The 16071-nt window shown below is 33.7% G+C and overlaps 4 protein-coding genes across 6 annotated transcripts in view; 2 read left to right on the forward strand and 2 right to left on the reverse strand.

Annotated features, from left to right (window-relative positions):
• Window positions 1-15: 15 nt before the first annotated feature.
• Window positions 16-3298, reverse strand: LOC100742436 (myb-like protein V). 3 transcript variants are annotated; one of them, XM_033322005.1, is made up of 4 exons: window positions 2814-3298; window positions 1977-2067; window positions 1447-1879; window positions 16-1163 (listed from the first exon to the last, which is right to left on the reverse strand). In XM_033322005.1, exons 2-4 carry the CDS (start codon window positions 2064-2066, stop codon window positions 964-966), a joined length of 723 nt encoding a protein of 240 aa, XP_033177896.1. In that variant the 5' UTR covers window position 2067; window positions 2814-3298; the 3' UTR covers window positions 16-963. The 3 variants fall into 3 exon arrangements, with proteins under 3 accessions (XP_033177896.1, XP_033177895.1, XP_024225072.1); XM_033322004.1 differs by having other exon boundaries at window positions 16-1879; window positions 1977-2090; XM_024369304.2 differs by having other exon boundaries at window positions 16-1879; window positions 1977-2111.
• Window positions 3299-3384: 86 nt separating this feature from the next.
• On the reverse strand, window positions 3385-4875 carry LOC100740874 (protein C15orf41 homolog). Its single transcript, XM_003491348.4, has 6 exons — window positions 4610-4875; window positions 4430-4534; window positions 4224-4354; window positions 4067-4146; window positions 3937-3986; window positions 3385-3869 (listed from the first exon to the last, which is right to left on the reverse strand). Exons 1-6 carry the CDS (start codon window positions 4705-4707, stop codon window positions 3485-3487), a joined length of 849 nt encoding a protein of 282 aa, XP_003491396.1. The 5' UTR covers window positions 4708-4875; the 3' UTR covers window positions 3385-3484.
• Window positions 4876-5037: 162 nt separating this feature from the next.
• LOC100741708 lies at window positions 5038-7621 on the forward strand. The gene is made up of 2 exons (XM_003491354.4): window positions 5038-5449; window positions 5519-7621. Exons 1-2 carry the CDS (start codon window positions 5374-5376, stop codon window positions 7222-7224), a joined length of 1782 nt encoding a protein of 593 aa, XP_003491402.1. The 5' UTR covers window positions 5038-5373; the 3' UTR covers window positions 7225-7621.
• Window positions 7622-8427: 806 nt separating this feature from the next.
• The window catches only part of LOC100742794 (neuroendocrine convertase 2), a 39527-nt gene continuing 31883 nt past the window's right edge, over window positions 8428-16071 (forward strand). The window contains 2 exon segments of the mRNA XM_003491363.4: window positions 8428-8666; window positions 8669-8857. Coding sequence (XP_003491411.1) covers window positions 8430-8666; window positions 8669-8857 — 426 coding nt within the window. The 5' untranslated portion in view covers window positions 8428-8429.

A 16071-nucleotide genomic window follows, 5' to 3' on the forward strand; every position in this document is an offset into this window, starting at 1 on the left:
AATTTAGAAAAATGATCCATTTTACATGTTTAATTCGTTTTCAGCGATATTTACAGTTGATGATGTATTAATAATTTGAGTTTCCTTTATTACTTCATCTATAAGATCATTATAAATATCCTGCACACTTTTTATTGTTGACATATTACCAAATGTCGAAATTGCATTATTTATATCAAATATACTATCATTTTCTTTTAAAGATGCTTGTTTATTAAATAAATTTTCCTGAAAAATCTATTATTTTAAAATAATGTTTTGATTAATTTGAACTTTTTCTAACTCACTCTTTTATTCAATTTTAATAACATTTCTTTCATCTCTGCATTCATCATATATGGATTACTACTAGAATCTTCTATTACATTATTTATATTTTCAATATAATAAGTTGAATCAATAAACTCCCATTTATCCTTTCCGGTAAGAGATAAAGTTTGAGAAAAATAAATGAAAAATTGTAATTCTCATACAGTACGATTATTAATATAACTTACTTTGCTATCAAGATTTAAAAGATTTATACCATCTTTATTTTGAAATAGTCGCCGTTTATAATTATTTGTCTCGATCAATATGTTCGAGTCGTTACATTTACGAATTTCTAGCTTTTGCAATTTTATAAAATACAATTTTTTTGTTAGACTTTTTAATTATGTAAATAAACGTAATATTAGATATATAGATATAAAATATATACTATTTAAAATATCCAATAATCTCTTGATTAATATATTATTATGGAATTCTTTCGTGCATTATAACTTTATTGTCATACCTGTATTTAGCGTTGTATATTTGGGACATAAATAAAAGAATTGCCGCGTATTTTCTGCTAATTTACCAGTTTCAGATGGATTCGATTCTAACATTTTTTCTAGCCGTTTTCGATTTTCATATTGATACAATACAGTTTCTTCGATTGCTTTCTGCAGTATGATTAAGACATTTTCGCTTACAGTGTTAAAAAAATGATCTGTGTTTCATTTTACAATACAAATAATTTACTTTTACTTTATCGTTCATTACGTGTATAACGTTATCAAGATTTTCTACTTCTAAAATTTCTTTTCGTATACATTCATCTTGCGCAGCAATATTTGAAATATTAATGTCATCATCCCATTCACTTCTGAACAATTCTTCATTATTATGTAACAACTCTAATTAAGTACAATTTGTTTTACCAAATCTTATGTATGTATGTAACGAAGTACATAGCGAAAAATGTTGAGATGTACAGTAGAAGCAACATCAAATCGAATATTTAAGGAATTATTTCAGGTTAAATAGTTTACATAAGTATATAGAACATAGTAAATAGAATAAATACTTTTGGAACGAATTAATAAGAATATAACAATGAAAATGCAACTTTTTCTATATGTCAGCATTTGTTCGTTTCTTTTTTTATATCGTCACTAGAGTTAGGTAAGACAAAAGTACCTTTGTTTGCTTTCCATGAAATTTCCATGTTTTCTATTTGGTCTTCCGTGGTTGAAAGTTCAGAAAGATCTTTTGTAACTGAACTCATAGATGTTTCCGTCGTAGGAAGACGATCGGATCTTGGAGATTCTATTGGCGGCGTTCGACTCGAATCTTTCGACGAGGTTTTGTCATATTGCGATACAAATTTCAGCATAAATTGATTTTCAGTAATATCCATACGAGCACCTATAGAATGGTCTGATTTCGACTTGATTTCGGATGGAACGGGTGAATGACCTCGTCGTTCGACACTAGGATTAGCCGAAGAGGCGCGTGATGATTGATTGCTATTGATTTTGCGGCGCGATCGTAATTGCGCTTCGTACTCTTCTTCGTCACTGCTACCCTCCGTATACAATTCTTCCCCTGATATCCATAATTCTTCTTCTTCCTATAGAGATGTTGAAATTTGAGTTATTCAATCAATATCCGTTTATTTTCCAAATTATAAGTATTAAACGGCAACTTTGCAGGATTTGTTACTTCACCTCCTTTTTTATTTTGGCGAGTTGAGATTGTACTGCGGTTTTCATTGACTGTTCATGCAATTTTTGATTCTTCGTTACTTTCTCAGCCATCCTATTATTAAATATATCACGATGCTATACAAATAGATAATCTTGTAATTTTACACATGCGAATATTGTATGGAAAATGAAGAATATATATTTAGCATCAAAAAGATCATTGATGAGTAAGATGTTTAAAGAATTAACAGAAATGTAATAATCGTGATTTTTCTCGATAAGATTAGTGTAAAGTTATCATTGGTCCTTTGCGTCTGCCTTCGAAAGAAAATTGCTGGGAAATCGAATGCGATTGCGTTTATAGAATTTTTCAAATTTATTTGTGAATGGAGATCAATTCGACGAATGTATATGAAGTGTCCTTGAACTATGAAAATCTAGAACGAGGGTGAAATAGGTCAAGGTTACGTGTCACAATAAGTGCAAACGATCACTTATAGTTGTTATGATTTGAAATTTACCACAAAAGTATTTTTTTGGATAACTTATCAATGTTATCATATTTCAAGGACACATGATAATTTCACACTTAACTTTCAATGTCGGTGTTTGTTTATTTGTATTTATTTACTTATCTTTGTAGTGCTATTAAAATTAAGAGTACTGTTTTTTATCAAATGTGACCAGAAATTATTTAACAAGTAACATCACTATTATGAAACTGGATGTAGATAATTATTTTGCGAACTTAATTCGAAAAAATTTTTATTTAAAAAAAAAATTGTTAATGCACAGTCACGAATTTTTGTGCAATTTAATCATTTAAATGATTTTATTGGCGAATTTTCAAAACATTACCTCGGTCTTTCCGGTCTCACGTTTCTTGGAATCAAGTACAGTGAGGAAGAACGAGATTCACGTGGTAATTTTCGTCTAATTTTGGTTGTGCAATGACTCTCAATAATGACAGGTGTTATCGAACTGCATCTTGAAGATTTAATTTGCGCAATTAATATTTTCTAGTTTTGAAATGTTCATTTACAACATTACTGGGTTTGTTATTACGTTGTGTTTATCAGGCATGTGACGTTTTATTATTCTTGTATTACAGACCGATTCACAAGTATAAAACGTTTTGATATTTATTTCTTTGGGTTTTTTGTTGTGCTATATTAGTAAGCACTTGAAAGCTGTTCGAGACACTGCATACTGGCTTTGAAATCGCGACAGTAGCGGCGCCTATGGCCAGATACAGCTCGATATATAAATAAACGTATTAGCTCGCTTGCGCGATATCCCATGTGCTTCTCTACTATAATTGTGATTTTTAATATCATTAACCGTACTTTAGTTATAAAGGAAGGAGAAAAAACGTGACGCCTACTTGTTGGAACATTTTTTAAGTAACTTTAAAATATCATAAGTTGATATTAACGAAAATGTCTATTTATATTTAACAGTAATTCTTATTATACGAGTATCATGTAATATTAGCATTATTAAAATTTTTTAAATTACGCTCGTTATGATTACAAAGTTGTAGATTTAATACAAGTAGGATCCATGTATGTAATATCTTCTGGGAAATGATCCATGATGATAAATCTTTTTTCGTTAGGTTCATTTAGATTGTCTAAGAATCCAAACCAATAAATTACAAGTCCTGGACCAAATCTGTTCCAGTAGCTTAGAAATTGTTCTTTGATATATTTCTGATGTATTTCCGTATTTACAAATCTTGCCTTAGATTCTATCCAGTTAATTACAAAACCATTTACTGCAATTGGTACTTCAAGCTTGAAGTCTGGAGTTTTATCGCATCCCCTTGATCTTAAATGCTTCTCATTACGAAATGCAAGATTTCGTTCTATTAAGTAGTTTTGCAACTTTAATTCATATTCCTGACCTACAGAACTACAAATTTAATTTATAAGATTATGCACAACTGACTAATTTAAATACTTAATGGCATAATACGTACGTTCCCACAGCATCTGATATAGGGCCATACAAATTGTCATATAATATACACTGTAAAACATTATTTAATTATTATACAGTACAATTATTTCTTAAGTTAGTAAATTTATTAGCTATTTTAAATTTATTACCAAATAGACTTCATATGCAAGATCTTTGTCCTGTATGAGGGTAGTATCCTTAAATAGTTTACTAACTTCATTTCGGGAAACTAAAAATATGTTATCTTTTATAATTCAAGAAGAATTACATATTGTTGTAAGGTATTTCAAATCATATATAAATTACCATTAGATTCATCTTTTCCACAATGTTTTTCAAGAACATTTCTGGCTAATAATGCAGGTGGTGCACCAATATCCTTTGCCATTTTCAATAAAATTCCAACAGGTTCTCCATTTTGCACAGCTTCTATATAACTATTATTTAAATTATTTAATAATGACAGTGTATAAAATTCTGCATATTAAAAATATAATGAAAGATATACGTACGTATCATAATAGTTTTTATTATTACCAAATAACTTGTTATGATTAATTTTCATTCTGTGTTGTACTTCTAAAGATAATATACTGTATAATGTATGTATTGGAATCCTAAATAAAAGAAAAATTAATGCTTTATTACAGTGAATAATAAATAAGAATTGGTTTTGCCAAAAATAACCTTACTCGCTATACTTCTCTTTTAAAATATCCCTACAATCCTTTGATAAACCTCGAAATTTTCGAATTGTTGCCACTATATCGTTGTATAATTCAAGCTTCATCTTGTACTTTTATTTTATAAGTCCAAAATAAATTTCCTTAAATTATTTCAACTTTCTTTTAACATTATCGTATAATTGTATACTTGACATTGATACTTTCAGAAACTTCTTCATGGATACTATCCTAGAGATGTAAACTCTTGGTATTTATTGACAGGAAGTATATATTTTTCAGTATTATCATTTGAAGTTTGAGATTATATTAATTTTGCGGGAAATTTAAATTTATCATTTAAGATCAAATAACCGTAGCCCGTTATTTTTTTGTCTTTTATAAATCATAAAAAGTACTTGTTATAATTATTTACAAAAATTAAGGTTGTGATCTTGATATTTTATGAATTTATCTTGGAGTAATAAATTGCGATAGTGGAATACATTAATAGGCTGTTAGTGACTACTTTCACTTAGTATAAGAAAGGTTGAAGTAAGGTTAGAGAATTGTGGAGTGTGTTAGTTGTTATATTTTGTTAGTTTTATTGTAAGTTTGTTAAATTTAAAGTATATATAACAAAAACAAAACTGTCTACGCAAAAATTCAAAAAGAAGGACATAAAAACTCGAATATTTATACTCTTAAATAAGTATAAAGATAATAGCATTTGATAGCATTGACAGATTTGGTTAATTTGCCATTCTATTTTATATTTTAGTTTTGTAAAAATAATGAATAAATATAAAAATTCAAAAAAAAAATGTAGTGTACAACAAGAAAATAGTAAAACTAACAATGTACAAGAAGGTAATTAATTAATATTATTTCTATAAATATAATTAATTAACTTTTAATAATGTAAATTATGAGTTATAGGTTCACTTAAACAAAGTATGAAGGTTGATATAGGAAATAATTCGCCTCAACATTCTTATGATTCACGAGTTTGTGGTTATAATACACCAATTGAAAAAAAGGATTATGTAATATATGATGTAGAAGATTCTCCTGAATTATATTATCGGTGTAGTCCAACTTCAATATCTTGTACTCAAGATGGAGGTAATGAAATTGCTTGGGATTGGCAAACATCTAGTACTAAAAATTCTTGTGATAAACAAACACCATCAAACAGTCTCATTGAAACACCAAAAAGAACCAAACAGTTGCAAAAGAAACGGAACTCTAATTCTCCATTACTACAAAAGCCACTTAAAAGGAAGCAGATGAAAATGGAAAATATAGAAAATATTGGAAAACTGACAGCAGAATTGAAAGCTTTAAGCGAAAAGATGAAAAGCATGCAACAAAATTGTGATAATCATAATATTGAAAATGAAGATAATACAAACTTTGAAACTAGCAGTACGCTAGTAATAGAATTGGAGAGCAATAGTAGTGACGATATGATAATGGATTGTAAACCAAAAATGGATTCTATTGCTATTAATAGTAATAACAAAAACCCTGCAAGTTATGCAGATTTATTTGATGATTCAGTTGATGATTCAATGGTAAAATGTAGTCAAGAAATTGAACAAAAATTGAACTTAGGTAAAGATAAAAAGAATGAAATAATAGAATTATCTACAATAAATGAGAAAAACGAATTGTCTTCTACACCTAAAAAGAAGACTTACTGTTTAATCACATCTAATACCTCTAGTGAATGCTCCGAAAGTTTTAATATCTCTAGAACTTCTTTAACTAGTACAAATGGTCATTTAAAAACATATTCAAATAATTCAAGTAAAACGAATTCTACCATAAATGTTTCAACATTTAATTCCAAGAATATCAGGAATAATGTTACAAATGTATCGCATGGAAAACAAACATTGCAAGATAAGAGTATGTCAGATTTTCCAGATGATTCCTTTGATGACTGTTTAGCAACTTGCATAGAAGATGATAAATTATTGTCTAGATTATCAGAATATGACTTTAATCCTTCAAATTCAGACCATAATACAAATCACTCCAAAAAAGCATTCAAACTTATTTCTAATCCAATAATTAATAAAAAAATGCCAAGTAATTTTGCTACGAAATTAGTAACCCCTAGTAAAAGTAAGCTTTTTACAGATGATTTAGTAGACGAAGTTGAGACTATAACTGATAAAAAAGTAATACAAAATTCTTTTCCTAGTAAAAATTCCTTAGAAAACAGAAAATTTTTTAAAACGAAATGTTTATCAGATCTATGTTCTTATCAAAATAAAAACGCATCAAAAGTCCGTTCATATTTGACTTCATCAGTAAGTACTTCATCATCAATTGTAAAAGGTCAGAACCCATATAAAAATAATAATATTCCATCGATTAATGGTATGGAAAATGCGCATGATATTAACAGATTAAACGAAAAAGAAGGTGGCAATTGTATTGTTAAATACAAATCTACTAGCAATTTATCTAGCATGAAAGAGTCTCAGCCAGTACGATGTACTCCAGAAGAAATAGAAAGAAAACGGCTAGAGGCAAAGATGAGACTCGAGGCAAAGAGAAAATTACGACATACGAATAGGAGATCAATTGGTACTATATCAGAAAATCCAGAGGAAAAGTCTGTAAAAAGGTGAAAGACTGGTATTCTTTAATTACAGGAACCAATGAAATTACCTCTCACTATGTCGTAATACCCTATTGTTCTATGTACAATTATTGTGCCTGTTGTTCATTCCTCTGTGATTCCAACTGCACCTAAATATAGAGCTATTAAATAAAAAAAGTTTTTTTTAATACAGAAAGATTTTTTAAATATTACCTAGTCGCATTAATAATCTTAGGTTATTCTTAAAGAAATTAGTATCACCCTGCGGATAACACGGATGGTAAATAATACTTGTCATGTTAAAATACTACGGGTATGTTAAAAAATATATTTATTTGATTGTAACATATATTGTAATGTGTACTAATTTTACAGAATAAGTTTAAGAACTCAGAATAAATGCCAAATCGTTTTGTAAACCTGTTTATAAAAGTATTTTTATTTATCTTTCATGTAAGTGTACATTATGTAGTGTCATTCCATCGCCTGATACAGTTGAGTATATACTACTAAAAATAGCACATTCAGTACAATCTATTTACATATTATTGGTAAAGAATTGGTAAAAAATTTGTATTTTCGAAATTTTCTACTTAAACTTTGTGCTATAGGAATTCTTTTAACGAACTCAGAACTATTAAAACATTCAAATAAATTATTATTTTTGAAAGATACAACATTTAGAAATGTCTCGTAAAAGCTTCTACCACTTAGGAAATCGCGCGAAACCAGGTATGTTCAAAAGCAATAGCGTTAACGTGGTTATCGAAAGATTTAAGTAAATATCTATAAACAATTACGAACAAAGTAAAGAATTTACATAAGTCTGCTATAAGAAAAAATAATAATAAATCACGTAAATATTTAAGAGCAACTGTTATAGCGCATGTTTAGTGGTCGAGCGCCATTACTCGAACGTGTATTTAATCGATACACACGTGACGTCAGACTCGAGCACGTCGCGGTGTTTCCACTCGCGCACGTGAAACAATTTTATGATCGGTAATAAATTCTTTCCTATAATACGAGCAAATTTAAACGCATTGAATATTCAAATATTTGAATATGTGATATTTCAATTTGTTCTACGCGCTTTATTTTCGCGCACGTTATCGTCCATCCCCACCATACGTGTTCGACGAATCAGAAGTTGCGCTGCCGCGCATACCTGTTCCTGATTGGTCGAGCGATTCGATCGAGAAACGGCAGCAAGCTAGTCGGCCAGCGACGAGCATGGGAAGAACACGTGTCATTTGCATTGTTGCCCTCGATTCGGCGAGCTCATACGTCGACTCACACGATTCTACCACCACTCCTGCCGACGTCCTCACCACCAGTGACACGAACGTTGTTGGTAACGCCACCAGCGTCGCTACTACCACCGAGAAAAAGGCATCGGCTTCCCCTTCCGTGGAGGTGGTTGACAGCTCGAAAATCGCAGTACCATCGCGTACACCGAGTACAGTGCCCGATACAGTGCGAGATTTATCAGCGTACCCCACCGGCCTGTCACGATGCTACTATCGGTGATCGCGCTCCTATGCGCCGGCAGCAGTGCAGAGGTGTTTACGAACACGTTTCTCGTGAAAATGAGGCAACCTGCGGAAAGACATGTTGCCGATCGTGTGGCAACTAGAAATGGATTTTTCAATCTTGGACCGGTAAGTTTTTCGACCTTTACTCGTAAAAATAATCGTTTTTATCATAATGATATTATGAGAGAGTCGAAGAAACCTTGTTGTCCATATTTTAATACAAGATACGCGAGTTATTTGTTTCCAATGAATCTATGAACAGAGTATAAATTTACTTTGGTTAGAATAAATACGGTTACGCCGAGTATCGTTCTTTAGTGAGATAGTATTAGAATCGAGAGAACGATGGAATCGATCGTGAAATAATTTCCACGATATAATTATCACGCAATAATGCTAGGCCACAAAACCACGAGTTCTTGACACTGACATATATCGTCGAATGTAGCACGTACACGACCGTTGTAAGGAAATTGCTTATCTGGGATGAAGGAGTGTTGCTCGGAGCGTGGATAGGGTGAACATGCTAGGATAAGAATGAAATTTCTCTTGGACGATCGATAAGTTTGCTCAGAAATAAAAAAATGTTTAAAAAGAACGCCACTGTATTTATATGTTATCGTTTGGGTTCCAGTCGAACTTCCCCTTAGATATATACATATACACATATGTATATACATACCAAACATACAATTCATGGAAGCAATAAAGTTGTTAAACGACGTAAACAAACATATTTAGCGTCGATATTCTCGCTGTTTCCGATTTAAATTTTAATGAGAGAATAAACGCACAGAGGAATGTTATTATTACATGGGTCGTTGAGAAGCCACATTCATCAATTACGTAAATTGGAAAATACAGAAAAGCGATGATGTTATAAACGCTGTTTTCTAAATTTTCATTTGAATTTGCTGTTATTTGTATGAAATAGTACATTTTTCTAATAACTTATTCGTGTACTTGTGTAACGAAATTAAGAAATTTAAGAAAGATAAAATTGATCTGTTTAGCTTCAGAGAGGCTCATACGTATATACATATATCTTTTCGTTTTATAATTATATATCTTCTTTTAAATCTTCAACATATCGATATGATCGTTGAATCATAGGACAAAATTCGTTTTTTAATTTTCTTGATACGTTTGTTGGTTTAATCGTTGAAAAAGTCTCCGCTGGCCCTGTTTATTCTTGCTCCAGTTTACTGTTGATTTATATCGACGCGAAATCGTTATCAATTGGCCGCATGAACGACCGATATTCACCGCAGGTATGCCGAATCTACCAGAGGCATTGATTTCGTGGCCCGTTGTCACGAACAACCACCCGCATTATCGTGAAAACGTGTTCGAAACAGTTGCTCGACGTCATAAACACGTAGGATACGTACTAACGATAAGATTAATTTTGCTCGCAGAGCGGTCTTGTACCAAGAAGAAGAGTTTTATCTAGCACCGTGTCCATTCACTTATTTTCTCATGTTTCAAAGATTATGGAAAAAATTCTTCGAAATTCCAATGTGAAAAAGATACTCGCATCGTCATAGATTTATCTATTCTTAGCATATCCATTGAAGTGTCAATTAATTGGCTAGCGTAGCTGGATCTCTAATTTGCTTTAATCGAAGTGAAAACATCAGTTTATGGTCAGACAGCGCAACAGTGAAAGCGACGCGGCGTGATCCAACGCCTACGTGGTAAACGTTGCGTAGGCATTGTTCAATATAGCTAGCATTTCCCCTAACTATTTTGCTTTCATTACACGATAAAGAGCGTCCGTTTACCAGAAAAATGATACATATTTTCGACGAAAGCGAACGACAGCGAATAAAAGGCTATAACTTCCATTTACGAGTATTTATAAACGGTAGAACTTTTGCGAATGAAATATTCCCTCGTCAGACGAATCTTTTCCCTTTCGTTGCTACAAACAACGACTGAACCAAAATATTAAGATGTTTTTCCTTTCTGGAAAACTAATTTTATTACTATTCGTTAAACGATGTTTTATTTTGCGCTCGTCAAAGGGACACGTGTATTCGTGAACTCAATTCGGGCCGTGTGATCTCGTTGAATGAATTTCCGAGAATTTTCTCGCTTCCGAGGGTAGTTTAACTAAAAATTCCTGCCGGATGTTAACGGTACGCGCGTAACAGGCCACGCAATTAAAAAGCGGATATGTACGTTAGAGTAATTAATTGGTTCGACGATAAGAAAACCTTTTCGCCACGAAGTTTGCCCGCAGTCTGTAATTACAAGCATGAAATTGAGTAACGATAAAGATATTCTTGCGAGGTTCAAACAAGGGGAGAACGAGACGATAGGAATGTTCCTCGAAGTTCTATTAAAATAGGAGAAAAGTTCTCACGGGGGAAAATCAACGACTAACAAGACGGCGAAGGCAGGTTTCAAATTTTCGTTGGTTCTTGCGAAACGCCACTCGAGGGTACAAGTTCTAATCGGAAGGCTGGAGGAAGGGTCTATCTTGTCGGATAAATTGCGTTAGTCGTAGCTCGGTGTGACGTCCGCAGGTTATTTCCTTTTATTGGGTTCGTCGGACGAAAGTTACTGGCTCTTCTTTGTCTCGGAAAAGTCCACTCCTTCGTTTCGTTACCGGTTCACCGATAATTGTACCCCAGTTCGTACCTTGTAACATTTAGTTCAACGTACGTTATCGTTTATCATCGTCAGTAAGAATAATTCTGTTTTATTTTTGCCTAGTAGATGGCCGAAGCTAACGAGAATTGTTTCTGCTAACGAGCAGTAACAAAATATCGGAGCTTCCAGGCATTTCTCGTAATCTGTGTAGGCAGCAGTTCACCGCATTGCGATGTATTTTATATCTCCGATAATCGAGGATAAGTCAAACTTTCGTTACGCTCATTTTTAACGTGAAACTTTCCAGTATTGAATCGTTTAGAATAAAAGAGACTTTATGCGAGAAGTTTGGGCAAACATTTTCTTTCGTTCCGTAATATCTATAATGCCTCGATTAAAGAGACTCTTTTTTAATTTTGTAAGTAAATGCGGAAGGCTGAAAATCAGAGTGCTGTGAATCAGACCATTGTAATTTTTGATAAAACAGCGTTCCGCCTCTATCATTGTAAAAAATTCGTTATATTTTTATGTATTGTATTGTGTTACGTATTATATTGCGGAATTAGAGCTACGATGCTTCAGAGAGTCAGAGTACACGGCTAAACCTAAATTCTCAACATCTTGCCTTACTGCATGATAATCTTCAGCCCTCCATATATTTAAAGACCGGTTAAAGGAAACACGAGAAGTTGACCTAGAGAAATTGCATGTATCTTGAAACGCGGCAGATTTAGATTTACGCGTCTTAATTAATAGTTCGTTATAACATGTTATGTTTGTTAATGTCGCCATTTCAAGTTTCACGACACCGCGTAATCTTATACGTCTTGTCGCGTACGTTTCCGCCTGCGTTTAATATCAGGTTGTCCGAGAAGTGTCTTTCCTTTACGGACACGTCTTTTACAACGATGCGTCTTTATACAAATATGAAACCTGATCTGTCGAACGTTGTGATCTTCATTTTGATAAAACAAAATGGATCATACGTAATTCGATAAAATAATGTAAAACAGAAAATGTGCATCTATTATCATCTTATGAAACGAAAGAAACTTTTCGGACGACCTAATACATTATCAGATTTGTCTGTCGTTCTACGCGGTAAGACGTTCGTTAACACTTTACCGACCGCTAACGATTCAACGGCATACGCACGTCCGACCGGTATCTCAGTCACAGATTCTCCCTGGCTCCGGCTCTGTTTCGGCTTAGACTCTTCAATACCATTCTTTACGTTCATCGCGAACGGTAAGTTTTTCGAATCGATATAAAACTGTGGGAGCTTACAAAGCAACGCAACTGACGCAACTGAGCAAGGTACCTTGGTACTAAATGGCAAATTACTGCTCAAATAATGAGAAAGATTGTCGGCAACAAAAAGCCGATTAATAGGCTATCGGTCGGTAAAGTGTTAAGATACCGTTCAGTCTACGATCTAGCCATCTAGCAATCGGTGAATGATATTCTTAACCGAAGGGTAGTTAGTTGCTCGATAGAACAGTCGGTGAAATAGAATTTCTAAATGGTTTTGAAAGTCAGCCGATCGAAAATTTTCTTTCGGGTTCGTCAACCAACGTGGAGGGTCGTAAAGTCAATTGGGTAGAAAATCAATTGACAAAGATTGGCGAATATGACGATGGTTGGTCCGTAGTCGTGTAGGTAATGTAATTTATTCGATTTCCAGAGAATCGATTTCTTCTTGAACGCCATATTTACAACGGTCTGTGACGTTGTTTTATCTGATCGTTGGGTTTCCCGACCGTCTCACACGATTAATCGTCCAGTGACGTACACGCTGGATTATCACGTTGATCGATCGCCTCCACCGGCCACCGATTAGAACTGTCATCGTTGGTAACGACGGATTTTCATCGTCGCGAAGGGAATAAAAAGGGAGTAGCAAGCGAAAGGCTTTCGGGTCACGTATTGATAGATCGTTGCGTAATATCTTATGAATACCTTTTAAAGCGGATTCCATAGAGCAAGGAAACTTCACGAAGACGCGATAGTTTCCCTCCCGCGAATAATAAAAAGATTAGCCGAGAGAAGCCGCGTGGAATAATCATGTTAAATAGGTCGATCGATTGGAATGTTGCGGTAACGCCGGTAACCTTTCGATTTATCGTTGTAAAACTCGTGCGAAACCCTTGGAAAAATATGAAAAAGGCGGAAGCCTTATTCATCTTTGTTGTTTCTCGTTGTCACAGTCCGAAGAAAACGGATACAGAGAGGGAAAACTTTTATACTTAACGCGGTTCACAAACTCTGGCAATCTCCTCTATACGTTTACGCAATCGTGTTCTCAGGTTGAGGGAAACTTCGATAGAAACATTGCCACCAACTATGTCGTACTCCTTCGTTAATAGAAAATGTTTGTTAACACACTTTGGCAAGTGTAAACGAGCGTCATATCGCTTTGTCAATCGGCTACATTGTTAAATATAATCTAAGACATCGATCGTTTTTGTTATTTAAATAAACGATTGTTCAAGCATATTCGTCCAGCTACACTGCCAACAAGAAGTTCTACCGTGCTATTGTATTTATTACAAGGTTTAGGTATCAATTAATTAAATCCAAGTATATTAAACTTCGTATTTCGCATTTCGTAGTACTTTTCTCATTAGACGATGAAAACGAAATGTATTCCAGTGCTTTAATCGTATTCATAAAAGTACGAATTTGCATAAAGATCCGCAGTCTAGTTATACGTAAACGTAAGCCAGCAATAAAAGTATTCCGAATTACAGTTTAAGTTTATCTCTGTACGTAACGCAATACTTTAAGCGTTGGTCGTGACTACCCGTATGCAACGATGAATGATTACGCTAAATCGATTCATTTTAATCTCCATAGTTACGTACACCGTGCACCTGGTTTATTAATTGGCCAATGCGAAGATCGTTGGTCCAGTTTACGATGAAATCAGTCATATTTCGCAAATACGTATCTCGCGTCGAATACGACTATCTTTCAATCGATAGGTCGTTACAATGGTTATTTTTGCAACACAAGTTGTTAATTAAATTATACTTTGCGCGCGATTGAATGTTTCCACGGGAAGGATAGGAAATAAACTTACGAAATACGTAACGAGTACTCTCGTATCTGGAATCATACGAACTTTCGTTGGAATCGAGAAGATGAGACTCTTAACGAGCAAACGAAAATTATGAGCCAGTTAATCTACGAAGGTAACGTTGCCGAAGAAATACAAGTTTGCCGAATGAACTGATTCCTAGCTCTTTATGCCTGAACTTTGATCAAAGAATAATTACCCTGCTGATGGAATGGAATGGAATATTTCTTTTGATTTTAATGGCTCGACCTTCTATTTTAATATCATTCTGTTTATTTCCTTGTTCCGTTGACTTAATTAGTTGCGTGATACACGTAAAATCGTTTTCGTTTTATGAATATTAAAAAATGAGAGAATATTATTGCTGTAGAAGAGAAAATGTTAAAGCTTCTGATTGTTAATTTTTCGGTCAATTCCTCGTATGCCTGCATTTGAATTTTTCTTCGAAAATATCTTACTACGTAATTTCCATTTCTGTACACCTTCGATTTCATATTTATATTTCAAATTCTACATTCTACAAATAGGAGAAAATACTCGTTTCTCTCTCTCTCTTCATTCGATTTTTCCTAACTTCGAAATAGAAAATTCGTCCACAAATTTCTCAAAATTCGAGGCGTCGGAATATCCTCTTCCTTTTTAAATAGAAAATTACTTCCCTCTTGTATATACAAATTTATATAAATTTCCCGAAATTCTATTTGTCGGAATATTCTCTTCTTCCTGATGGTAGAAACTGGGCGTGACACTTTTCGTAGTTAAAACTTAATAGCTCGATTTTGGAAGCAATTTCCATTCTCCTGACAAAACAGTACATTTTAAGGGTAATTTTCTAAGTATGGCTAGCATGTGTGATATATCCAAAAACGCCCACGCAGCAGTTAAGTTTGTAAGGTCAAACAGACAATTGGAGATGACGAGTGCATCGAAAACGTACTTTATTCATGCACCAGTAATCCGAAAACGTTTCGCGTTGTATACGTGTTTCACGGTAGGAGTTGTGCACACATCGTAATGTTAAACAAGACACGTTCATTACGCTTCCTTAACCATACGTTGTTTATGCTGACTTTCCTTCCTCTCTCTCTCTTTTCTCCTGTAACTTTGTTAATATGTATATGTATGTAATATACGTATGTGTCACGAATGGTATCAGAATTGTGTAGGAAATGGAAGATCGAGGTTACAGTATGTCCTTTAACAACAGTGTTCTGCCACTGTGAGCTTCGAGAGACGTATACATTAACATTTTTCTTGGTTCTCTTATCTGAAGTTGCGTAATGCAAGTACATTGTATCCGCTACATTTTCAAAGAAACCTTTCTCGTATAGTATCTATTGAACTTGTCAGTGACCGAAGGTGGCGGCTTTCTAGTACTTTGCTTATATTTCTCCAGATGTTCTTTGTACGCGGATAGTTTATGCATTGGTGCGGTTAAATTGATTTTTCAACTCTATCTATCTATCTATTAACTGGATTAAGTGGGAAAAAGTTTTCACGGGCTTCCAATTTTTTCCTTCTGTTTAACCTTCGCACGCTTGTAACGATGTTTCACACGACGCGACGTCGTGTAAAAGCTTCCACGTTTCCGATAAACCGTAGGGAAAATTAAAGCGGCTGGCTTCCATATTTCTTCGCTCGGGCTGACCGCACGAGCTTCGCC

Source organism: Bombus impatiens, unplaced genomic scaffold (assembly GCF_000188095.3).
Source record: "Bombus impatiens unplaced genomic scaffold, BIMP_2.2 scf_0548, whole genome shotgun sequence".
NCBI classification, from domain to species: Eukaryota; Metazoa; Arthropoda; class Insecta; order Hymenoptera; family Apidae; genus Bombus; species Bombus impatiens.

Excerpts from the sequence above, each read along its gene's own strand:
- LOC100741708 (XM_003491354.4), top strand. The coding sequence starts at position 5,374 with ATGAATAAATATAAAAATTCAAAAAAAAAATGTAGTGTACAACAAGAA. Across the intron at positions 5,450-5,518 it reads AACTAACAATGTACAAGAAG|GTTCACTTAAACAAAGTATG; the intron begins GTAATTAATTAA and ends TATGAGTTATAG.
- LOC100740874 (XM_003491348.4), bottom strand. The coding sequence starts at position 4,707 with ATGAAGCTTGAATTATACAACGATATAGTGGCAACAATTCGAAAATTT. Across the intron at positions 3,987-4,066 it reads TTGCATATGAAGTCTATTTG|TGTATATTATATGACAATTT; the intron begins GTAATAAATTTA and ends AATGTTTTACAG. Across the intron at positions 3,870-3,936 it reads ATATCAGATGCTGTGGGAAC|TTCTGTAGGTCAGGAATATG; the intron begins GTACGTATTATG and ends TTAAATTTGTAG.
- LOC100742436 (XM_033322005.1), bottom strand. The coding sequence starts at position 2,066 with ATGGCTGAGAAAGTAACGAAGAATCAAAAATTGCATGAACAGTCAATG. Across the intron at positions 1,880-1,976 it reads TCGCCAAAATAAAAAAGGAG|GAAGAAGAAGAATTATGGAT; the intron begins GTGAAGTAACAA and ends ACATCTCTATAG. Across the intron at positions 1,164-1,446 it reads TTCATGGAAAGCAAACAAAG|AGTTGTTACATAATAATGAA; the intron begins GTACTTTTGTCT and ends GTACTTAATTAG.